We start from the raw sequence: 26,233 nt of genomic DNA, 5'->3' as shown, positions 1-26,233 counted from the left end.
CTTTTAAATATGCACTCCCAATTAACTTAATTGATTTGTACATGTTGCACCATGGCACTGTGTTCAGACCTCGTTCGGTTTGTCTAATTCCGATACACCATGGAAGGGGGAAACATTTTGACAGCAAGGTTGCTATCTAAAATAAATGATTTACTATTTGCAGAGACAGCTTTCTTAAACAAGCTAGTCAAGATCTATTGGAGGTCTACAGTGAGCCAGGAAAGGCTATTTGGACTAGCTATAGTCTCCACTGAATAAAATGTGCCAGTAAGCTTCTTTCCAGCAGGCTCACTGAGGAATAATAGGATAAAGACAACTGAATTACTGATCAAACTAAAAAAAGCAAAACTCTTTTCAAACTCAAATAAATGTAATGTGTTTTAAATCAAAATATATGTGGCGATGTTATTGAATGGGATTAAAAAGTTAGGTGGAGAGTAAAAATGGTTGGATGGGCCTACAAAAAGGAGATGAAGGTTTTTGGGTACATCTCATGGTAATTTGGTTTTAAAGGTAAAATGGTTGGAGGGCTGGCTAAAGGATAGCAAGAACAGAAGTGAATAGATGTTCCACATACCAGCAAGATGTAGCTTGTGATATGCCCCAGTGAATCTTGTTCTCCGTACAATTAAATGATTTGGACATGGGCAGAGGAATTAATATCAAACTTTGATGACACCACCAAATTAGGGGGACAGGCAAATTCAAGAAGATGCAGGAGGACCGATTGGTTAGGTGAGTGGACAGATATGTAGAGATAAATATGAAGTAGCACATGCTAGGACAGAGAATGGCAACAAATATTTTCAATGGTGCGAATACAGATCCTGTAGGTGGAAAAAGCCATACAAAGGACAAATTGAATTTTGGGTCCTGCACAAAGGGGCATTGAAAATAAAAGCAAAGAGGTTACGATGCATCTGTATAAGACTTTAGTTACACCACAACTGAAGTAGTGTGTACCTTTGGGCTCATTATAGAAAGGATATTGGAACTGCAGAAAATGTACAGTATTTAGTAGTCTACAACATGAGTGGATATAGTTACGATGATAAACAAATAAAAAATTATAACTTAACTACAGCAGAGAAAATTAAGGGGCGATCTAATCAAAGTATTCAAAGTTTTGAAAAGACTTGAGGGTATAGTGAAAGGTTATTTCCATTGGTTTATAAATTGCTAAGTAGGGAGTGCAAATTTAAGATTGGTACTGAAAGCATAAAGTGGGAGGTTAGAATTTATTTCCCCACCAAGGGTTATTAGACTATGGAAAGCATTACCACAAGTGGCTATTGAATGTGAGTCAATCATAGCATTTAGAATTAGATAAACACAAAGAGGATACATATACAAGGGTATGGGGAAAAGATAGGAATTGGGATTACAGTAGATATCTCCAATGTGGGGAAAGGACTAGTAAAGGCATCATGGGGCAATGACAACTTCACTTCTGCAGAAATTTCAATGATTGTATGATGTTTACAGTTCAATCCCAAAATATACCCAAGACTTTCTTTGTTTGCTCTATGTTGCACAACCTGCTTTTAAGAAAAGGACTTTAGTAGATGCATGGAGACTGACTGTGCAATGTAATATGAAGATGAGCAGTCAGAAGTGCCACATCAGGTTATGATGCCTTGGAGATGGTCAGGGAAGTGATATGGAATAATTACAATTTCATTGTCATAGCAGCAGTATTATTTTCACATATATTGCACAAAAACTAGAAAGGGCTCAACATTTGTCAGAATATAAAGGATTTTACTTTCTCCCACTTTTTAAAAAACAACACCAAGAGTAGTTACATAGAAGGGTAGGTCCCACGGAAATAGAATCATAGAATTATAACACAGAAACAAGCCATTTGGTTCATCAAGTCAGTGTCAGTATCATTCTTCACAAACCACCTAATCTAATTTTGCTCTGCTCCCCATATCTTTTAATTTTCCTCTCCTTTAAGCAATTATCTCATTCCCCTTACTGTTCATTGTCTCCGCTTCAAAGTGTGACACAGAATTCCACATTCTAACCACCCAATGTGTAAAGAAATGTTTTCTAATTTCTCTTTTAAATCTGTGTTCTTAAAACTTTTGCCCTTGTTAAACAATTCATTATTTACCCAATCATAACTTCATACTCTTGAAGATTTATGTCAGGTCAATCCCTTAACCTTCTCAGGTCTAGTGAAAAATAGCCCCAACTCAAGTCATTGTTCATAACTGTAACTATAATGCTTCAACCCTGGTAACATCCTAATGAATCTACACTGCATCTTTTCCATTGCTATTATATCTTTTCTATAATGGGGTGCCCAATAAGGCTGCAATTCGAAAATTGTGTGCCAAACCAAGGTCTTGTACAAGTTCAACATTATCTCCTTGCCTTTTTATTTTAAAAGGATTCAGATTGTCTTTTCAATGGTGTCATTTATTTGTACTGCCACCTTTAATGAACTGTGTATCTGCACACCAAGATCCCTCTGCTATCTTTAAAATCTTAGCATTTAAGGTGTATTTCCTATCCCTAATATCACTTCCAAAATGTATTACTACACTTTTCTCCATCACCAATCTGCCCATCCTGCTGGCGTATGACCTCCTGCGTTCTTTCATAAAATCCAGTCACATTTTGGTATAATCAGCAAATTTTGATGCTATTTCCTCAATTCTTATCGACAGATCATTGATATAGTAAATACGCAAGAGCTGCTCCAACTTAAAAGTGGGAGTCAGACTAGTCTCCAACAAACATTTTTACTGCCATATTTTTCTCCTTCCTGTTGGTGATACTACACGGAGATTTTCTATCAACAATTGGGGGGCATGGGGAGGGGGAGAAGACAAGAGGGTGGAGAAATTAAAATTACAAAAGGAGTCAAACACTGGATATCGAACTCACCACTACATGATGTTCGATTATACCATTAAGTTATAGTGAAACAGCTATAACAGAGCCATGACTTGGGCATGGACAGGATTAGGAACTTAATTTTCTTGGTTATAGCATTTTCAGGAGACACAGAAGTAACAAAAAGAGGATAGGGTGGCAGTACTAATACAGGATTATATCACAGCATTAGAACATAATGTTTGTTACAAATTTCGGTTCTGTACTGGTTAGTCTCAAATTCAGCATCATTGGTCATTACTGTAAGCAATCTGGAGTGTATTTTTACTGCCTGACATCAAGTTAAATGGTGGCTTGAGCCAGGAGCCATAACAGTAGAATCATAGAAAGGTTACAGCACAGAAGGAGGCCATTCGGCCCATCGAGTCCACATCGGCTCTATGCAAGAACAATCCAGCTGGTCCCATTCCCCCAACCTTTCCCCGAGGCCCTGCAAATTTTTTTCTTTCCAGTACTTATCTACTTCCCTTTTGAAGGCCATGATTGAATCTGCCTCCAACACCCCCTCGGGCACTGCATTCCAGATCCATCCACTCGTTGTGTAAAACAGTTTCTCATGTCACCTTTGGTTCTTTTGCCAAATCACCTTAAATCTACGTCCTCTGGTCCATAACCCTTCCACCACTGGGAAAAGATTCTCTATCTACTCTGTCTAGATCCTTCATGACTTTGAATACCTTCATGAAATCTCATCTCAACAGTTTCTGTTCCAAGGAGAACACCCCAGCTTCTCCAGTCTATCCAAGTAACTAAAGTCCCTCATCCTTGGAATCATTCCAGTAAATCTCTTTTGCACCCTCTCTAAGCCTTCACATCTTCCGTAAAGTGCGGTGCCCAGAACTGGACACAATATTCCAGTTGTGGCCGAACCAGTGTTATATAAAGGTTCATCATGACTTCCATACTTTTGTACTCTATTTATAAAGCCCAGGATCCCGTATGCTTTTTTAAACCACTTTCTCAACCTCCCCTGCCACCATCAACGATTTATGCACATATACTCCCAGATCTCTCTGTTCCTGTACCCCTTTTGGAATTGTGCCCTCTGGTTTATATTGCCTCTCCTCGTTCTTCCAACCAAAATGTATCACTTCGCACTTTTCTGTGTTAAATTTCATCTGCCACGTGTCCACCCATTCCACCAGCCTGTCTATATCCTCTTGAAGTCTATCACTATCCTCCTCACTGTTCACTACCCTTCCAAGTTTTGAGTTACCTGCAAATTTTGAAATTGTGCCCTGTACAGCCAAGTCCAAGTCATTAATATGTATCAAGAAATGCAGTGGTCCCAGCACTGACCCCTGGGGAACGCCACTATACACCTCCCTCCGATCCGAAAAACAACCGTTCACCACTACACTGTTTCCTGTCCTTCAGCCAATTCTGTATCCATGTTGCTACTGCCCCTTTATTCCATGGGCCGCAATCTTGATAAGCCAACCGTGCGGCACTTCATCAAACGCCTTTTGAAAGTCCATATACACCACATCAACTGCATTGCCCTCATCTACCCTCTCTGTTACCTCATCAAAAAACTCCATCAAGTTAGTTAAACACAATTTGCCTTTAACAAATCAGTGTTGGCTTTCCCTAATCAATCGTCCAAGTGACTGTTAATTCTGTCCCGGATTATCGTTTCTAAAAGTTTCTCCACTACTGAGGTTAAACTGACTGGCCTATTGTTGCTGGGTTTATCCTTACACCCTTTTTTGAACAAGGGTGTAACATATGCAATTCTCCCGTCCTCTGGCACTACCCCCGTATCTACGGAGGATTGGAAGATTATGGCCAGTACCTCCTCAATTTCTACCCTTACTTCCCTCAGCAACCTAGGCTCCATCCCATCCGGACCGGGTGACTTATCTACTTTCAGTGCAGCTTGGCATTCATGTACCTCAATCAATTTTTAGCCCATCCAATATCTCAACTATACCTTTACTGAGACTGTGGCAGCATTATTTTCCTTGGTAAAGACAGATGCAAAGTACTCTTTTAGTACCTCAGCCATCCCCTCTGCCTCCATGCGTAGATCTCCTTTTTGGTCCCCAATTGGCCCCATTCCTCCTCTTACTACCCGTTTACATGCCTGTAGAAGAATTTTGGATTCCTTTTTATGTTGACCGCCAGTCTATTCTCATACGCTCTCTTTGCCCCTCTTATTTCCTTTTTCACTTCCCCTCTGAACTTTCCATATTCAGCCTGGTTCTCACTTGTGTTATCAACCTGACATCTGTCATACACCCCTTTTTTCCGTTTCATCTTATTCACTATCTCTTTTGTCATCCAGGGAGCTCTGGCTTTAATTGCCCTACCTTTCTGCTTCATGGGAATGTACCGAGACTGTACCTGAACCATCTCCTCCTTAAAAGGCCACCTACTGTTCAATTACAGTTTTGCCTGCCAATACTTTGATTCCAATTTACCTGGGCCAGATCAGTTCTCATCGCATTGAAACTGGCCCTCCTCCAAATTAGTATTTTTACTTTAGAGTGGTCCGTGCTATCCATAGCTATTCTAAGCCTTATGATACTACGATAGCTGCTCCCTAAATGCTCTCCCACTGACACTTGCTCCACTTGGCCCACCTCATTCCCCAGAACCAAGTCCAGCAATGCCTCCTTCTCTCGTTGGGCCGGAAACATACTGGTTAAGAAAATTATCCTGAACACATTTCAAAAATTCCTCCCCCTCTGTGCCCCTTATATTGTTATCCCAGTCTAGATTAGGATAGTTGAAGTCCCCAGTTATCACTACTTTATAGCTTTGGCACATCTCTAATTTCCCTTCATATTTGCTCCTCTATCTCCTTCTCACTAGTTGGTGGCCTATTGAATACACTCAGTAGTGTAATAGCACCTCATTTCTTAACTCTAACCAAATACATTCTGTCCTTCACCCCTCCAAGAGATCCTCTCTCTCCAGTACCACAATATCAATACTGCCACCCCCCCCCTTTCTTTCCTTCCCTATCTTTCCTGAACACCTTGTATCCAGGAATATTTAGTACCCAGTCCGGCCCTTTTTTGAGCCAGGTCTCAGTTATCGCCACTGCATCGTATTCCCACGTGGCTGTTTGTGCCTGCAGCTCATCAACCTTGTTTACCACGCTTCGTGCGTTTACACACCTGCACTGCAAACCAGTCTTAGACCTTCTTTTATTCTCTCTTAGTCTGATCCCACCTAATACTGTACTATTACTTGCTTTAGTGCTACTTTTTTCCCCTGATCCTTTGTGCCCCTTGTTTCTCCTTTCCATTGCTACCTCCTGGTGCCCATCCCCCACTAACAAATTAGTTTAACCCCCCCCCCCCCCCCACCACAGCACTAGCAAAGTTCCCCGCGACGACATTGGTCTCAGCTCAGTTAAGATGCAACCTCTCTGACCTGTACCAATCCCACCTTCCCCAGAACAGGTCCCAATGCCCCATGAATAGAAAGCCCTCCCTCCTGCACCATCTCTCCAGCCAGACATTCATCTGCTCTATCCTCCTATTTCGTAGCGTGAACTGGTCTTACACATGCGTTTTTTCTACCTCTCGGTAAGTGAAATGATAAGCACTCCCGAGACCAAGCAGGATTGCAAATAAACAATCTGGTTTATTTTACATGAAGTACATGAACAAACAGAAATACATCTATTCCACAGTCCTTGTACACTACGCTATCCTAATAGCAGGCTAAACTCACTGTACAGGCTAGCAATCCCTGAACCAGCCGATACTAACAATTCTCTTACAAGTTCATATTTCAGCTAAGATTCTCTATCTCCCTGCTTGTTCAAGACAGTAACTTAAGACTCTGCTGTAAATACAAATTGGAAATTTAATATGAAAGCACAGTTCATCAACTGGACACAAGTACTTCAATATCCAGATATTTCCTCTTTGCTCTTTTGTATCTGGTCATAGTCAGTGAAGTAGCTCTATCGTGACATGGAACAATACACAATGTGTGAACAAAGGCAGCTTTCTTTTCCTCTAAAGAATGTGTGGCAAGCATATACCCAATGGGAGCAAAATCAAAGCATCTTGAAGCACTGTTACAGTATGACAGAGGTGTGGAGAAAATTGGACAATAGACAACTAAAGAGATTAGTGTTGTAGAATTAGCAAGCCATTGGATGCTTATATTCATTGTATACATTGCTGATTTGTAATGGACAGAAATGTGAAAGGACTAATTTTTGTTGCGCCAGCATTTTAAAAAACAAGATTAATGCTCCAGTGAATAAAGCTTTTCAGAAGTTTAGGCCCTGTTGAAAATTTATAATAAAAGATAATATAATTAAAGCAGTTTTTAAAAAAAGATAGAAATGTCTACTGCTTATGCCAATTGAAAAAAAATTCACTAGTTTTCCTGTAGCTACAGCTCTGTTTGAAGGACTGAGTTCACTGATGGATGAAAGAATGCCACATAATAGTTATTGTAAACAATTTTACAACACCAAGTTATAGTCCAGCAATTTTATTTTAAATTCACAAGCTTTCGGAGGCTACCTCCTTCCTCAGGTGAACGATGTCCTTCACCTGAGGAAGGAGGTAGCCTCCGAAAGCTTGTGAATTTAAAATAAAATTGCTGGACTATAACTTGGTGTTGTAAAATTGTTTACAATTGTCAACCCCAGTCCATCACCGGCATCTCCACAACATAATAGTTAAACAGTGCACACCATTAACAAGAGTGTAAAATGTACAAATGACCTCTGATGCAATGCTTTGTTTGTGAAGCAAAAGTAGAACAGAAGGCATCTGCTTTGTGGAGATCCATTCCTTTCTCTATTCCCAGTAACTGACACCATCAGAAAATACATCTACTAACTGCAGAGCTATCAATGCTAATGCACTCTGTGCTGTTTTGCTGGAGAAAGCGGCCTTAAAAATGTTCTGGCCTCTGGTGTGTTTCTCTAACTGCCCTCACCTGAAAATGAATCTGCTGCATCCCCAGTAAGGTCAGAGGTGAGACTTCTATAGAAGAGAAAGACCCTCTAACCATCAGCAGTGACAATGTAGGGACGTAAAACTCATTAATTCCCACCAACATCAAAAGCCCACTCTTGACGAGATTACCCAAAAAAATTACTCAATGCAATTGAGAAGAGAGAAACCTGATGCTGCAGATTGGTTTCATCTCTGTCAGCACACTCATCAATTTTATCTGATATAACAGCTGTCACAGCATCTCTTTACTTCACAAAAACAAAAGGCTATTGGGCCATCTTAGACATACTGGAGACTGGTCTAACAAATGTCACTGGGGTTTGTTCAATTCTTTGCAATATGCTTTAGATTAGAGACATTTAATCTGGGTTATAATTTAACCATGTATACTAGAAGTCGGCATAAAGATTGTGAGGATTCCAATCAAGTCAAAGTCTCCTCTCAATTTCAACTCCTTTCATTGTCCCCTTTCTGGGATCATTAAGATCTAATTCTGAACATTCAGAATTTTCAGCAAGGGCAAATAAATAGTGCACTGTAAACATATGAGTTTATTGCAAGTAATCTTTTAGAAACAAAAAAAAATCAACTTAAAACTCTAGACATTTCATATACTTCACAAAAATACTGAACAATGAAAGATTTAAAATCCTTTGTTCCATTCTCGAAGTCAAGACACAAATAATTCACCAAAAGCAAAGTAAGAAATTGCAATGCATACAATGAGAATTCAATATAAATCTTAATCTGCTTTACACCAGCAGCATCAAAAACACAGGACAAATGTTAATGGGTGCAATACTCAACTAACATCGAAGAAGAACATGGAGGAAATTTTGAAATATGACCATCTCATATTTCAAAATGTTCCCATAACACAAAGCCATCAAAACATTCAGCAAATTTAGTATGTCAGATTCAATTAGGTTCTAGCAGAACTGCATGCATGAAATTACAATTCATTCAACAATAGCATCCAGAATTTAAAATTACATATATAAAACTAAATGTTAAATTTTTTTCATTCTCAGAATGTGGGTGCCACTGGCAAGTATGATATTTATTGTCCATCTCTAGTTGCCCTGTGGTGGTGGTGATGGGCCTTCTTCTTGAACCGCTAACTTGTGAGGCTACTTCAGAGGGCAGGTAAGGGTCAACCACATTGGAGTGGGACTGGAGTCACATATTGGCCAGACCGGGTAAAGACAGCAGGTTTCCTTCCCTACAGGACATTAGTAAGTTTTTGTAACAATCCAAAAGCTCCAACATGGTCACTTGTATTGATTCCAGATTTATTTTTTTTTATTATATAAACTGAACTCAAATTCTCAAACTGCCATGGTGGGATTTGAACTAATTTGCTGAATTATTAGTCCAGTAACACAACCATGACACTGTACGATTATAGTATCTATTAATAGAGCTGAAGTAGATAAAAACTTTTAAATTTAACCCTTACACTCGAGATAAACTTACTTGTCCAAGCATGATTAAGGTCAGGATTGGGGGGATGGGGCAAGAGGAGACTGCTGATAAATACACTTATCCTGGGCCTGGCACAGCCTATCTGCACCAGATTAGTTTTTTGTGCATCAAGGATCGACCTAGTTACATCATGCAACCATGTCAATCTTTTACCCTTTGGGATTTCGATTTACTGAATATAGTTTGGAACTATTTTTCCGTAAAGTTGCTCCCACCTTTAAAATAGACCATGGAAACCAGATAGAAGAAAACAGCCAAGAAGAGGGATTTTTTTTTCTCTTTAAGAACATAGATTGTAACTTTGGCTCCCCATTAGCTCAGTAAGTTTATCCATGGAGTATCTGAGCCATACATACCAGGAAGGTCCCAGGTTTGACCCCCAGACATACCATAGGGCAGATAGGAGAGGGGTCAAGGAGAAGACAGTGAAGGAAAGAAGAAAAAATAGAAGGGAAAAATGTACTGAGTATGAATGGATCAAGGTTTGCAGCGTTTTCTGTGAAATGTACAAATCATTAGACAAAGTCAAGGAATTAGAAGCACTTACTGGAATGGAGGGGCATGACATTGTTGTCTTGACAGAAACTTGGCTTCAGCCATAATGCCTCTGGAACTAAACATACCTAGCTATAAAACTTTAATGAGCCATAGGGAGGAAAAAAGGGAGGAGGAGGAAGTCCTTGTTATTAACAGGATTATAGATAATGATTTTTTTTTACTATTGATCAATGTCCCTGCCACTGGATTCAGGATCCACCCCCTCCATCACTGATAACACTGCTGTTGCAGCATGTATTGTCTACAGAATGCACTGCAGCAATTCACCAAGCTTACTTCAAAAGCCAACACGGCCTTGTTAAGGATAAATCATGTCTGACTAATCTAGTTGTATTTTTTGAAGAGGTCACTAATAAGGTAGGTTCAGGAGCGTCTATGGCTGTTATCTCATCTCTAGAAGGCATTCGATAAGGTTCTACACAGATTTGCAAAAATGAGAGCGCACGGAATTGGAGTTATTCTTTTGACTTGGGTTGAAAATTGGTAGGAAGATAGGAGACAAAGAGTGGCAATAAATGATAGGAACTCTGATTGACGGGATGTGAAAACTGATGTTCCCCAGGGATCTGTTCAGAGGCTTCAACTTTTCATCACATTTATTAATGACGTGAAGAAATAGAGTGTTGTATATCCAAGTTTGCATATGACACTAAGTTAGTAGGGTCAGTAAGTAGTGTAGATGGGTGCAGGAATTGCAAAGGGCATAGACAGATTAAATGAGTGGGCAAAACTATGGCAAATGGAGTTCAATGTGGGCAAGTGTGAGGTCATTCACTTTGGACCCAAGAAAGATAAATCAGAGTATTTTCTAAATGGTGAGAAAGTAGGAACGGTAAAGGAGCAAAGATTTGGGAGTCCAGTACACAAGTCATTAAAAGCCAGTAGACAGGTACAAAACCAATCAATAAGGTTAATGGAATGTTGGCCTTTATCTCAAGCGGGCTGTAATATAAAAGGGGACAAAGTTATGCTTCAGTTGTACAGAGCCTTGATCAGACCCCATCTGGAGTACTGCACTTCAGGAAGTATATATTAGCTTTGGAGGGGATGCAACGCAGATTCATCAGAATGATACCGAGGCTTAGAGGGTTACATTATGAGGACAGGTTGCATAAATTTGGCTTGTATTCCCTTGAGTGTAGGAGATTGAGAAGTGTTTTGATAAAGGTGCTTAAAATGTTAAAAGGATTTGATTGGGTAGATAGAGAAACTATTTCCTCTGGTAGAGGACATCAAGAACAAGGAGATGTAATCTTAAAATTAGAGCTAGGCCATTCAAAAACCGTGGATGCTAGGACAGTTGGAGCTTTCAAGATTAAGATAGATAGATTTTTATTAGGTAAGGATATCAAGGGATATAGAGCAAAGGCCGGAAAATGAAGATCAGCCTTGATCTTAGTGAATGGCGGAGCAGGCCCGAAGGGCTGAATAGCCTACTCCTGTTCCTAATGTTCTTATCAGTCCCTTCCAGCAACACGAACTCCAACACCAAGATGGACAACAGCAGCAATATCATGGGAATGCCATCATCTGCAAATTCCCCTCCAAGTCACACACCATCCTGACTTGGACATATACCAATGTTTATTAATCGCTGCTGGATTAAAATCCTGGAATTCCTTACCCAACAACAGGGGGAGCATCATCACAACAGAACTGCAGCAGTTCAAGGTGGCAGGTCATCAACATCTTCTTTAGGCAACTAGTGACGGGCAGTAAGTGCAAACATACCACCATTCCCACACCCAGTGAACAAATAAAAAGGGGAAGAAGGACCTGGAAATGGACAAGGGAGTATTCCTTAAACCTAAATCTATGTTTCTGCATGTGGAAAATTTCCCAAGATTGCCTTCATTTAATGTTAGCTCTTCTCCAGTGACCAAATACATTTTAGTTCTATGTCAATCTTAGACTATGAGGATATAAAATTCAATTGATCAATTCACCTAGTTATTCTCCTGCCATCCCACCACCGGCATGCAATATTGCAATTGCTATTGGTTTACAACAGTGCAGAACATGGCAGAACTTTTGGAAAAAGCTAAACCTGTGTTCGGAAACTATTTGGAACAGTATCTTTCAAAACAGTGAGTTGTTTCCCCTTTAAAAACTTGAAAATAAACCATAGCTGAGGTTGTCTGATTTGATCAGAGCAGCTAAGGTTACCTTTGCAAAGAATACGGTTAGATGAGTTTCACTGCCAAGTATCCAAATGGGAAATTTCGGAGACTTCAGGAATGTTCCAACCTAAAAGTCAATTGAAGGCAGTTAAAACAATGCAACGGTACATTACTCACTGATGAGATATATCCAAGCAAACTTCATATTCAACCTTTTTTATAGCCCAAGTTAGCTTAATATTTGACATTAGGAGTGCAAGTCAAAGAGTTTACTTTAGACATATAAAAAATACAGGCCTGCAAGATAAAGAGAGTCCATTTCTACGGTTAATAAATATGCTAATAAATGAAATCTTAGTTCCATTAAATATTTAATTGTTCTGAACATTAGAACTATTTTTCCTTTGAAAATTAGTTTGATAACAGTCAGTCATTCTAATCTAAAAAAGTCTAATTAGCATAGAGAACGACACTAGCACCAATCCAAAAAGGAGTATACCATTAATCTCACCATTGCCCTAACTAATTGATCTCCCACATCATTGAACATTGTAAACAATTTTACAACACCAAGTTATAGTCCAGCAATTTTATTTTAAATTTACAAGCTTTCGGAGACTTCCTCCTTCCTCAGGTAAATGTTTCAGGAGCTCCTTGAAGCCTACGCATTTATACATATAGAACAATACATGGTGTTTACAGACTGCCCCTGCAACTGCCCGTTGCCAAGGCAATCACCGTGTTCAGACAGAGAGGTGTCACCTGCAGAACCCCCGAATACACATTCAACAAAAAAACAAACAGGGAAAAAAAAGAGAAAAAAAAGAGAGAGGCAGAAACATCCGGAAGGCAGAGAGAGCCAGCAAACGACCCATTATATTAAAAACAGATAACATTTGTTCGCTGGTGGGGTAACGTGTAGCGTGACATGAACCCAAGATCCCGGTTGAGGCCGTCCTCATGGGTGCGGAACTTGGCTATCAATTTCTGCTCGACGATTTTGCGTTGTCGTGTGTCTCGAAGGCCGCCTTGGAGTACGCTTACCCGAAGGTCGGTGGATGAATGTCCATGACTGCTGAAGTGTTCCCCGACTGGGAGGGAACCCTCCTGTTTGGCGATTGTTGCGCGGTGTCCGTTCATCCGTTGTCGCAGCGTCTGCATGGTCTCGCCAATGTACCATGCTCTGGGGCATCCTTTCCTGCAACGTATGAGGTAGACAACGTTGGCCGAGTCACAGGAGTATGAACCATGCACCTGGTGGGTGGTGTCCTCTCGTGTGATGGTGGTATCTGTGTCGATGATCTGGCATGTCTTGCAGAGGTTACCGTGGCAGGGTTGTGTGGCGTCGTGGACGCTGTTCTCTTGAAAGCTAGGTAATTTGCTGCGAACGATGGTCTGTTTGAGGTTGGGTGGCTGTTTAAAGGCGAGTAGTGGAGGTGTGGGGATGGCCATAGCGAGGTGTTTGTCCTCATTGATGACATGTTGAAGGCTGCGGAGAACATGGCGTAGTTTCTCCGCTCCGGGGAAGTACTGGACGACAAAGGGTACTCTGTTGGTTGCGTCCCGTGTTAGTCTCCTGAGGAGGTCTATGCGATTTTTTGCTGTGGCCCGTCGGAACTGTCGATCGATGAGTCGAGCGTCATATCCCGTTCTTACTAGGGCGTCTTTCAGCGTCTGTAGGTGTCCATCGCGTTCCTCCTCGTCTGAGCAGACCCTGTGTATTCGCAGGACCTGTCCATAGGGGATGGCCTCTTTGACGTGGTTAGGGTGGAAGCTGGAAAAGTGGAGCATCGTGAGGTTGTCCGTGGGCTTGCGGTAGAGTGAGGTGCTGAGGTGCCCGTCTTTGATGGAGATTCGTGTGTCCAAAAAAGAAACTGATTCTGAGGAGTAGTCCATGGTGAGCTTGATGGTGGGATGGAACTTGTTGATGTTATCGTGTAGTCTCTTTAGTGATTCCTTGCCGTGGGTCCATAGAAAGAAAATGTCGTCGATGTATCTGGTGTATAGTGTTGGTTGGAGGTCTTGTGCAGTGAAGAAGTCCTGCTCGAACTTGTGCATGAAAATGTTGGCGTATTGGGGTGCGAATTTGGTCCCCATGGCTGTTCCGTGTGTTTGGGTAAAGAACTGGTTATCGAAGGTGAAGACATTGTGATCCAGGATGAAGCGGATGAGTTGTAGGATGGCTTCCGGAGATTGGCTGTTGTTGGTGTTGAGTATTGATGCTGTCGCAGCGATGCAGTCATCGTGGGGGATACTGGTGTATAGTGTCGAGACGTCCATCGTGGTGAGAAGTGTTCCTGGTTCAACTGGTCCGTGGGTACTGAGTTTTTGTAGGAAGTCTAGTGTCGCGACAGAAGCTGGGGGTTCCCTGTACGATGGGTTTCAGGATGCCCTCGATGTATCCAGAGAGGTTCTCACACAGGGTTCCGTTGCCTGATACGATGGGACGTCCGGGTGTGTTGGCTTTGTGTATCTTTGGGAGGCAGTAGAAGTCTCCCACGCGGGGATTACGTGGGATGAGATTGCGTAGGATGCTTTGAAGGTCTGGATCGAAGGTCTTGATCAGTTTGTTGAGCTGGTGGGTGTGTTCTTTGGTCGGATCTGCGGGTAACCGTCTGTAGTGTTCCTGGTTGTCCAGTTGTCGGTATGCTTCTTTGCAATAGTCTGTTCTGTTCTGTATGACTATGGCTCCTCCTTTGTTTGATGACGATGTTGCGGTTGGTCTTGAGAGCGTTGATGGCGTTGCGTTGTGCTCGGGTGACATTCTGGACTGTCTTCTGAGTGCGGCTGATGAATCTGGCATTGACGCATTTCCTGACAGCTTGAGCATACATGTCCAGCTGAGGGCAGCGACCCTCCGGAGGAGTCCAGTTTGACTCTTTCCTCTTCGGTTGCTGTACCGCGGATCCCTCTGTCTGCTGTTCCGGATCGTCGATTGTCTCATTGGGTTCGCTGCTGAAATCTTGGGGTTTGTGGTAGAATTCCCGGAGCCTCATTCTCCTGATGAATTCCTCTGTGTCCGCCGCGAGACTAGTGGGGTCCATTTTGGTAGTGGGGCAGAAATTGAGCCCTCGGCTGAGAACTTCGATTTCGTCTGGTTGAAGGGTGTGGTCGGATAAATTGACAATAGACTTCCCTGTGGTTGCAACCGTGGTACCAGGGGAAGCTTGGTCGTTGCTGGTGGTGATGCCGAGTTTCTCAAGCTTCCTGCTCTTGGTTTTCATGTAGGCAGCGTAGTTCCGTTGCCTCGTCTGTTTGGCGGTATAACGTAGCTGGTCTGCTGTGTCCTGAGTACAGGTTGAGAGTATGGACTCTATCTTGGTTTCGAGGTTGTGGCGTCTGCTGTCGAGTTGGTGTATGAGATGGTTGCGGAGTGTGCGAGAGGTACGGCGGCAGAGTCTCTCAGCGTAATCCGAGTTGTATGTGGACTTGAGTGGGTTCGTGATCTGGAGTCCTTTCGGGATCTTGTCTGCTTTCTTGCAGCTCTGTAAAAACTTGATGTCTGTGTCTAAATGCGCGATCTTCTTGGATATCCTTTCCACTGTGAGCCGGCAGTTTGTGGTGTCGATGGTAGTCATGATGTGGAGATGCCGGTGATGGACTGGGGTTGACAATTGTAAACAATTTTACAACACCAAGTTATAGTCCAGCAATTTTATTTTAAATTTACAAGCTTTCGGAGACTTCCTCCTTCCTCAGGTAAATGTTTCAGGAGCTCCTTCGGGTAAGCGTACTCCAAGGCGGCCTTCGAGACACACGACAACGCAAAATCGTCGAGCAGAAATTGATAGCCAAGTTCCGCACCCATGAGGACGGCCTCAACCGGGATCTTGGGTTCATGTCACGCTACACGTTACCCCACCAGCGAACAAATGTTATCTGTTTTTAATATAATGGGTCGTTTGCTGGCTCTCTCTGCCTTCCGGATGTTTCTGCCTCTCTCTTTTTTTTCTCTGTTTTTTTTCCCTGTTTGTTTTTTTGTTGAATGTGTATTCGGGGGTTCTGCAGGTGACACCTCTCTGTCTGAACACGGTGATTGCCTTGGCAACGGGCAGTTGCAGGGGCAGTCTGTAAACACCATGTATTGTTCTATATGTATAAATGCGTAGGCTTCAAGGAGCTCCTGAAACATTTACCTGAGGAAGGAGGAAGTCTCCGAAAGCTTGTAAATTTAAAATAAAATTGCTGGACTATAACTTGGTGTTGTAAAATTGTTTACAATTGTCAACCCCAGTCCATCACCGGCATCTCCACATCATCATTGAACATGGCAAGTCAGAGAATGCGGTCACTCTCTTGCCTGTCTGGTATCTCGTGGCTGTTTCTCTGGGTCTCTTTTTTGGTTTCTGTCCCTTTATTTCTCTTGTGCTTCATTCATCTTAACTCTTTGCTTCTCTGTCCTCTTCTGCTTTTTCTCTTCTTTTGGGTGGGTGGGTAGGTAGGTGGTATGCTGTGGCGTGGCAAGACAAGGAGCCGCCGAGGGCTGCAGACTGCACGTGGAAAGGGGTTGTGGAGAAAAAAGGGCACTCAGGTGGTTCCCTTCCCAGCTTCTCCACTCAATCGCAGGTAATTCTCAATTCCCTGTTGCCATTGCACGTTTTAGCCTGTTACGTTTCCACTAATGCCTCCTCTTCCTACTACCCCTTCACTCCCATCACTGCACTTAGCCCTCAAACTATCTGTTCATCCTCTGTATCCTCTCTCCTCCACGGTCATCCTTAACCCTCCATCTTCATCCCCCATTCCCACTCACTCTCCTAAGTCAGATGGCAAGAGGCTAGATACCCACAAACCTTGCTTCCCTCCTTCTCTCTCCCGGTTTTACACAGCGACTTTGCTTGCTTTTAAAACTTGTTTTTTTAAAAAAATGTAAATTAAGATTAAATTAAAATGAGGAAAGACACTGCCCTTTCTCTGTTTCTCTTGAATTCTTATTCATAGGTAAAAGGAATTAGCAACTACCTTTCTTAACAGTCAGCAAAACACAGATGGATAATTAGTTGGCTTCAAAATTCATTAAAAAAACTATGTCTCTCTCTATCTCTCAATTCACTTTGAAGTTTATAGAATACAAATGTTACAATAGGAAGCAGATTCAATAGTAACATTCAAAAGGGAAACAGATAAATACTTGAAGGGGAAAAATTCGCAGGGGAGTGGGACTAATTGTATAGCTCTTTCAAAGAGCCGGCACAGACACAATGGGCTGAATGGCCTCCTTCTGTGCTGCAGCATTCCATAAGACAGCCTTTTTAAAAGAAAAAAAATCAAATTAAATTTTACCTCTATAAATGGTTTTAGGTTCTGTTGAAAACTCATCAATCTGACACTATCTCTCTCTCTCATCAGATGCTACCTGACTTGGAGTGTTTCCAGCATTTTGCTTTTATTTCCAATTTCCAGCATCTGCAATATTTTGCTTTGTTTTTTTTAAAAAAATTGTCCTCTTGATTTTCAACATTTTATGAAAATCTACTGGTCAGAAAGTGCTAGGAGCTAAAATAAATTCATTAGTTGAACTGACTGAACCACAGAGTATTGATGTATCCTGGGAAATTGGGGACACTGCACATGCTCAGATTGCACAATCCAAATTCAGGTCACATTCACAGCTCTGGGAAAAAATATTACCTCCAAGACTAGACTTTTGGGAAAGGTTGAGGACTTCAAATAAAAAAACTTTAATTAAGGCATTAAAAGACACAAAAAAGACAATTCATAGAATCAATATAAATCATTCTATTGTGATGTGTGCATTTTTCAGTTTTATTTGTTCAAACCCTTATATTGGACATTAGAAATTTTAGCTGGAAAGAAATGGCGTATGAAAAAAAAGTTATGAAAGTATTTCGATCAACTTATGAGAATCCAGTGGCCAGATTGTGCAAAGGGTGATAAACTCTCACTATAAAATAGCAGTTATTGAGAGTCACAAAACGTGGCACCTTTAATATTGAAAATACATATAACAGTGCCAACTACTGGAATAACTGGTAGTTTTCAATGAAACGCATGCCATGATCAGAATTTAATAAAGAATAGATTCTTCTCTCAAATCATTTTTAATGCATGATACAAATGCACCAGATCATGAACATATCTGGGTTATGACATTGACCAGAATTAAGCAATAGCTAGCCAGGCACATTATTCTAGGGTCTCCATCCAAGACACCCCAAAAACTGGCCTGGGTTGAATCTCTTTACACGAGAGAAAACAGTTGGCTTCTGTGAGCCGCCTTAGAGAAACACAGCTGGGATTGGGAATTTAGGAATTGGAGATTTGAACCTGCGTCCCATCACACAGCGGAGCAGCACACCTGAACCCTACCTTCCATCTGTTGTATAAAATATATTTACTATGAGTTACTTGTTAAAGTTTAAAATAAGATGACGTTACAATAAAATTGAAGGAAAGATCTGTGCAAAGTGGTTTGGCCTAATCCACTGAAAGATTTTCCAAGACAGGCCAATAGGAAAGGCAGCAGTCTTTTTAAACCACTGTTTTCAAAAAAAGTCTTCTCAAAATTCATTCCAGGAAAAGTTGTGGGACAAATTATATTTCTATAATTGGTCAAAAATGTTCAGTTGTTTACACTTAAAGCATTTGGCACTTCAATTGGTACAACACATTTTAAATACCAACATTTTTAGCAGTTTAGTAAATCCAGGGATTATTGGAACATAGAAACAGGAATAAGCCATTTAGCCCCTCAAGCCTGTTCCGCCATTCAACGAGATCATGGCTGGTATATGACCTAACTCTATATACCCACCTTAACCAAAGGTATTAAGGGATATGGGGCTAACAAAATTCTATCAATCTCAGATTTAAAATTAACAATTGAACTAGCATCAACTGCAATTTGCAGGAGAGTTCCAGACTTCTACCACCCTTCGCATGTAGAAGTGTTGCCTGACTTCACTCCTATAAGTCCTGGATCTAATTTTTAGGCTATGTCCCCTAGTCCTAGACTCCCCAACCAGCAGAATATAGTTTCTTTTTATCTACCTGATCAGTTCCCCTTAATAGCTTGAAAACTTTGATCAAATCACCCCTTAATCTTCTAAATTCCAGGGAATACAATCCAAGTTTGTGTAATCTCTCCTTGGTAATTTAACCCTTGGAATCTAGGTATCATTCCAGTAAATCTACATTGCACTCCCTCCAAGGCCAATATATCCTTCCTAAGGTGTGGTGCCAAGAACGAACACAGATTAGGACATTAAAACTAAATTTAACAAATTCAAATCCACTTAACAGTGTCCCACAAAGCTAAAATCGCAATTATCAGAACTAAAAACATTCAAGTTTTGTTTTCTCATTCTGTTGAAAAGTAACAAGTTCAGAAGAACACTGGTAAATAAGTTACTTTATTCATCACTATCTTATATTCTAATCCTGAACACATTGTTTAAGATCAGCTACAGAGTAACAGTAAGTTTGTTTTGGATATCAATGTTTACATTCTGTTACTTAACACACTCAGTAAACATTTTGGAAAATACTCGATTTTTAAAAAACTGTCTACTGTGTACACATTTTGGGGTGAGGGATTCTAAGCAAGATGAACTATGTTAGCAATGAGCAGTAGAACACATTTTCCACTTTTGGTACCCAGTGCCATAAGCAGTTGCTCTCAAGTATAGCATTTATGTGCAAATATTAACGACCTCAAAAAAAGCATCCCTATTGCTGTGTAATTCTACCCCCTTCCCCATTTTGGGCAATGGTCATGGGGTGGGTGGGGGGGGGGGGGGGGTAACCATGGTAAATTTTCCTATACCTAAGCCAAAGAGATACTGAGGGGGCCTGCAAAATCTGATCAGTAAATGCTTCTGCAACCACCCTCAACATTAATCAATTTCCCCTCCCTCTTTCCCCAGTCAGTTTCATGTTTTCAGGACTGTTAGAATTAAAGAAATCCAAATTCAAAAGTGATTTGTAAATTCCAGTAAATTTGAAATACTGCATAAAATTTCATAGCTCAGTGGTACTTTTAAGAATCACAAGTTCCAGAATCTTCCAATTACTTGGCTGTTGATGGACTTTTGTTCTAACTGACTTTTTAAATTTATCACAAATTGTAGGCACCTAAATCAGCATTATGGCATCCAGAGTGGATTAAGTGCTCTTCATCCACGCCTCTTCATTAACAAGGGTTGATACGTTACTGTAAGATTGTATTCATCATTTATTATGAACTAAGTGAGATTTTTTAATCTGTCAAACATTTGTGTATAATGTGGTTTTGTTTGATTTCTGGCCTATCTGAGCAATTTTCTATTGCAATGGAAAAGTTATACTATCAGGTCTGACAGAAGATAAGCAATTCTTAAGCACTTCCCCATGTGGGTGTGTGTCGGAAAATCAGTTGATGTCGAGAAAAACCAACAGGAAGGGGCATAAATTTCAACTTGTTCCAAAAATTACTTCTGCACTGCAAACCATCAAGTTCCAAGTGCTTACCTTACAATAGCGCAAAGACTCCATTAAAGTAAGAAAACCTACAGTAGCTTGATTTCTTATACCATGGAGTTCTGAAACAAAACAATTATAGCACTCAGAGCTAATACACAATGGTATCCGGAGTTAGACAAAACTATGCAAGACTAAAATAAGCTATAAAATCTTAACATTAAAATTTGTGAATTCATATCTTATATAAAAATATTAAAACTTTTCAAAAAATTGTAACTCTTGGAAAAAGTAAAATTATTTACAGAGCAGGATTAGTAGTTACAAGTGTAGTCAAACCACACCCTTAAAAAAAACAATGATGAATTCCTGAGTTTGGATATCTCAGTTTATGTAAGTCTCACTTTGAGGAATTAGCAAAAGGGAATTAAATCCCCAGTCCTCTCATCAGCAAGGAAAAGGATGATCATTCAAACGGTAGCTCCATTTTTATAATGATAGCTTTAATGGCTTTCAATAATTACAACTTGTTTTAAGATAGCTGGGAGTGTATTAGCTGATCAGCAGATGGAATGGGTAACCAAAAATGATGTGGAGATGCCGGTGATAGACTGGGGTGGACAAATGTAAGGAGTCTTACAACACCAGGTTATAGTCCAACAGGGGCTGACGAAGGAGGAAAGCTCCGAAAGCTTGTGATTTCAAATAAAGCTGTTGGACTATAACCTGGTGTTGTAAGACTCCTTACATTTAACCAAAAATAGTGCTTGAAGCCATGACATTGATCTATTTTAGCAGCTAGATGCTGTAATGCAAGGCAGAAGGGTTGATATTGTGGAAGGATAAAATAAAATGGGCCAAAAAGCCTTCATCGAAATTTGTCTTGTAATCTTGTATCTGGAGCATTTTCTTTTATATAAAAAAACCCACCACATTCATACTCCAAGATAGTCATTAATAAGCATGCAAAAATGTTTACTGCGACTTTCCTTCCTTTTGAGGCTTCACTGGATGCACTCCTATGTTGCCGTAACTGAAACTATATAGTATGGAAGACTTCAGGTGCAAACTGTTCCAATATTTCGCATTTGTGCTTTTAACCACCACTTTAAGCAGAAGATAGGCAACAATTTCATTCCTTATGATGTATTTAAGACACTCAAGATACATACTCAGTAAAGCAGCAAGTTGACCACAGCTGAAGAACCTGTGCTGTCAAGTTACAAATTATATACACACCCAAGAAGACAATTCTGAAAGTACTGAATCATCCAACAAAATGGAACACATGACTTAATCCTATACACAAGGACCAAAATACTGCCACTAATCTCAGCAAAAGAGAGAAATATCTTAATAGATATTAAGTACATATAGTCAATAAACTCCATCAATTTCCCATTATTCCAGATTTGTTTCATCAAGTGGTAGAACCCTGACTGGACACCTTAGAAAAAGGCATACAAAGCACCGATAAAAACAACTAAATGAACAGTGAAAAGGATCATCTTAATATATGTGCCAATAAGCACAAGGTCAAAAGTCTTCTTGAAAAGAAAAAGAAACTAAAGAAAAAAGTGTGAGCCCTTTTCTTATTGTGCATCAAAATTCAATCAGTAATAAGTTCCAGCTTTCAGGGTCCAACCTACTAAAAGGCAGTGTGTACTACTGTGTTTTTAATGACTGGAGCACTGGTTAAAGCACAAGCAAGAACCTCTGGTGCCACCTAGAGGCCAGATAGAACTTCTATAGGTCAAAAGTTACTTACTCAGTTATTTTGATAATAAATAACTGATAGAATATTTGCAAAAATATTCTGAGCAACAGCATAACCAAAGGACTTTGCCCAAATGGCAAGAATATTATAATATCAGTCACTTATACATTGTTTCTTCTTTGCATTTTCTCAAAGGTGACAACTCATGCTGAGGTATAGTTCGACAGTTAGTAACTGTGTAATACCTTGCCCAAGCGCCTTCTCATGATTTATCAAGCAGGACAGCAAAGAAATTATTTAGCCCTGTGGGCCATTGCATCTGAGCCCAACCCTAATCAACAGAAACCATGGACAATTTTATACCTCTCGAACAGATATTCCACTATGGAATATTGTTGGGGGAGATGGCTGATCAGGGGAATGCAGCAAGAGCCAAGACTGCAGCACCAAGAGTGACTCAGCTGCACAGAAGGGGAGGAAAAAGAATGGGAGAGCAATAGTTATAGGGGATTCCATCGTAAGGGGAACAGATAGGCGTTTCTGCGGCCGCAGACGTGACTCCAGGATGGTATGTTGCCTCCCTGGTGCTAGGGTCAAGGATGTCACAGAGCGGCTGCAGGACATTCTGTAGGGGGAGGGTGAACAGCCAGAGGTTGTGGTCCATATTGGTACCAACGACATCGGTAAAAAAAGGGATGAGGTCCTGAAAGCAGAATATAGGGAGTTAGGAAATAAATTAAAAAAGCAGGACCTCTAAAAAGGTAGTAATCTCAGGATTACTCCCAGTGGCACGTGCTAGAGAGAGCAGAAATAGGAGAATAAGCCAGATGAATGCGTGGCTTGAGAGATAGTGTAGGAGGGAGGGATTTAAATTTGAGGCATTGGGACCGATTCTGGGAAAGGCAGGACCTATACAAGCTGGACGGGTTGCACCCAAGCAGAACCGGGACCAATATCCTCGCAGGGGCATTTGCTAGTTCTGTTGGGGAGGGTTTAAACTAGTATGGCAGGGGGATGGGAACCAAAGGGCAGGTATAGATAGGACAAATTCAGACCAGGAAACGGGAAGTAGAAAAGCAGTTAGTGACGTAGTTAGCGGCTTAAAGGCAAAAGCAGCAAAGGTTAAATAGTGTTCTGCACAGGAATTTGACGGGGTTAGAGGGTATATACTTCAATGCAAAGAGTATTACAAACATGATTACAAACAAAGCAGATGAGCTCAGGGCACAGACACATGGCAGCATGACATCATTGCTATAACAGAAACCTGGGTTAAAGAGGGGGATAATTGGCAGCTCAATATCCCTGGATAGAGTGTTTTCAGGCAGGATAGAGTGGGTGATAAAAAAGGAGGGGTGGTAGCATTATTGGTTAAAGAATCAATTACAGTTGTGAGAAGGGATGATATGCTAAATGGATCATCAATCGAGGCCATATGGGTTGGGCTAAGAAATAAAAAAGGGGCAGTCACACTACTAGGAGCATACTATAGACCCCCGAATAACGAAAGGGAGATAGAAGAACAAATATGGAGGCAAATTTCTGAGTGCAAAAATAAGAGGGCAATAATAGTAGGGGACTTCAACTACCCTAACATCAACTGGGATTCAAACAGTGTGAGGGGCAGAGGGCGCAAAATTCTTGATCGGTGTCCAGGAGAACTTGTTTAGCCAGTACGTGACAAGCCCAACAAGAGGGGATGCAATTCTAGATTTAGTCCTGGGAAATGAAAATGGGCAAGTGGGTGAAGTGACAGTGGGTGACCATATTGGGGATAGTGACCACAATTCAGTTAGTTTTAGCATTATTATGGAAAAGGACAGTTAAATCAGGAATAAATGTTTTAAATTGGGGGAAGGCAAATTTTACAGAACGAAGAGGTGATTTGGCAGAGGTGGACTGGACACAACTACTTGAAGAGAAATCAGTGGCAAGCCAGTGGGAGGCACGAAAAAGTGAAATTCTACAGGTACAATGCAGACAAGTCCCCTCAAAGAAAAATGGTGGCACTGCCAAATTTAGAGCCTCCTGGTTGTCTAGAAGTATACAGGGCAAGATAAAGCATAAAAAGAAAGCTTATGACTGTCACAGAAAACTAAATACTGCAGAAAACCTAGAGGAGTATAGAAAGTACAGGGATGACGTAAAAAAGGAAATAAGGAAAGCAAAGAGGGGGCATGAAAAAATATTAGCTGGTAAGATTAAAGAAAACGCAAAGATGTTTTATCGGCACATTAAGAACAAGAGGATAAGCTAAGGAAAAGGTGGGAACTATCAGGGATGATAAGGGTAACTTGTGTGTAGAAGCAGAGGAGTGGGTCGGGTTTTAAATGAATATTTTGTCTCCGTATTTACAAAGGAAAGGGATGATCCGGACGTAGTAGATAAAGAGGAGAGGTGTGAAATATTGGATAAGGTAAACATAAAGAGAGAGGAAGTACTAGAGGGACTGGAATCCTTGACAGTTGATAAGTCACCAGGGCCGGATGGATTGTTTCCTAGGCTATTGAAGGAAGCCAGGGAGGAAATAGTGGATGTATCTAGCGAGGATCATTTTCCAATCCTCACGAGATACAGGGGAGATACCGGAGGAATGGAAGACTGCAAATGTAGTACCATTTAAAAAGGGTACGAGGGAAAGGCCGAACAATTATAGGCTGGTCAGTCTTACCTCGGTGGTGGGCAAACTATTAGAATCAATACTGAGAGATAGGATAAACCATTACTTGGAAAGGTATAGTTTAATCGGGGATAGTCAGCATGGATTTGTTCAGGGAATTGTAAACAATTTTACAACACCAAGTTATAGTCCAGCAATTTTATTTTAAATTTACAAGCTTTCGGAGATTTTCTCCTTCCTCAGGCAAATGTTTCAAGAGCTCCTTGAAGCCTACGCATTTATACATATAGAACAATACATGGTGTTTACAGACTGCCCCTGCAACTGCCCGTTGCCAAGGCAATCACCGTGTTCAGACAGAGAGGTGTCACCTGCAGAACCCCCGAATACACATTCAACAAAAAAACAAACAGGGAAAAAAAAGAGAAAAAAAACACAGAGAGAGGCAGAAACATCCGGAAGGCAGAGAGAGCCAGCAAATGACCCATTATATTAAAAACAGATAACATTTGTTCGCTGGTGGGGTAACGTGTTCAGGGAAGGTCATGCATTACAAATCTGAATTCTTTGAGGAAGTGACAAGGAGGATTGATGAGGGTAGTGCAGTGGATGTTGTCTACATGGATTTTAGTAAGGCATTTGACAAGGTCCCACATGGCAGACTGGTCAGAAAGGTAAAAGCCCATGGGATACAGGGAAATGTGGCAAATTGGATCCAAAATTGGCTCAGTAACAGGAAACGAAGGGTAAAAGTCGATGGATGTCTTTGCGAATGGAAATCCGTTTCAAGTGGTGTGCCACAGAGCTCAGTGTTGGGTCCCTTGCTGTTTGTGGTATATATTAATGATTTGGACTTGAATGTAGGGGGCCCGATTGGCAAATTTGCAGACACCACAAAAATTGGCCGTGTAGTTGATGGAGTCCACAGCTATCCTCTTCACTAAGAAGATATCAATGGGTTGGTGGAGTGGGCGTAAAAGTGGCAAATGGAGTTCAACCCGGAGAAGTGTGAGATAATGCACTTAGGGAGGGCAAACAGTAAAAGGGAATACGCAGGAAACGGAAATATATTGAGAGGGGTAGAGGAAGTGAAAGACCTTGGAGGTCATGTGCACAGGTCCCTGAAGGTGGCAGTACAGGTAGATAAGGTTGTGAAGGCGGCATACGGAATGCTCTCTGTTATTAGCCGAGGTATGGAACACAAAAGCAGGGATATAATGATGTAACTGTATAAAATGCTGGTAAGGCCACAGCTGGAGTGTTGTGCACAGTTCTGGTCACCACATTACAGGAAGGACGTAATTGCTGTGGAGAGTGTGCAGGGAAGATTTACAAGAATGTTGCCAGGGCTTGAAAATTGCAGCTACGAGGAGATTGGATAGGCTAGGGCTGTTTTCCTTGGAGCAGAGGAGGCTGAGGGGAGACTTGATTGAGGTGTACAAAATTATGAGGAGCCTAGATAGAGTAGACA

General features: G+C 41.1%; 1 protein-coding gene across 1 annotated transcript in view; it reads right to left on the bottom strand.

Moving 5' to 3' along the window:
• mindy3 (MINDY lysine 48 deubiquitinase 3) overlaps nucleotides 1–26,233 on the bottom strand; it is a 150,167-nt gene that overhangs the window by 87,351 nt on the left and 36,583 nt on the right. Inside the window, exons 9-10 of the mRNA XM_068006718.1 lie at nucleotides 20,477–20,547; nucleotides 12,054–12,134 (exon numbers count right to left, since the gene is read on the bottom strand). Of these exons, the coding sequence (XP_067862819.1) occupies nucleotides 12,054–12,134; nucleotides 20,477–20,547 (152 nt within the window). The remainder of the gene's footprint in view (nucleotides 1–12,053; nucleotides 12,135–20,476; nucleotides 20,548–26,233) is intronic.

This window comes from Heptranchias perlo, chromosome 2 (assembly GCF_035084215.1).
Source record: "Heptranchias perlo isolate sHepPer1 chromosome 2, sHepPer1.hap1, whole genome shotgun sequence".
NCBI classification, from domain to species: domain Eukaryota; kingdom Metazoa; phylum Chordata; class Chondrichthyes; order Hexanchiformes; family Hexanchidae; genus Heptranchias; species Heptranchias perlo.
Note: the sequence above shows the minus strand (reverse complement) of the source record. Positions and strands in the feature narration are given on the sequence as shown.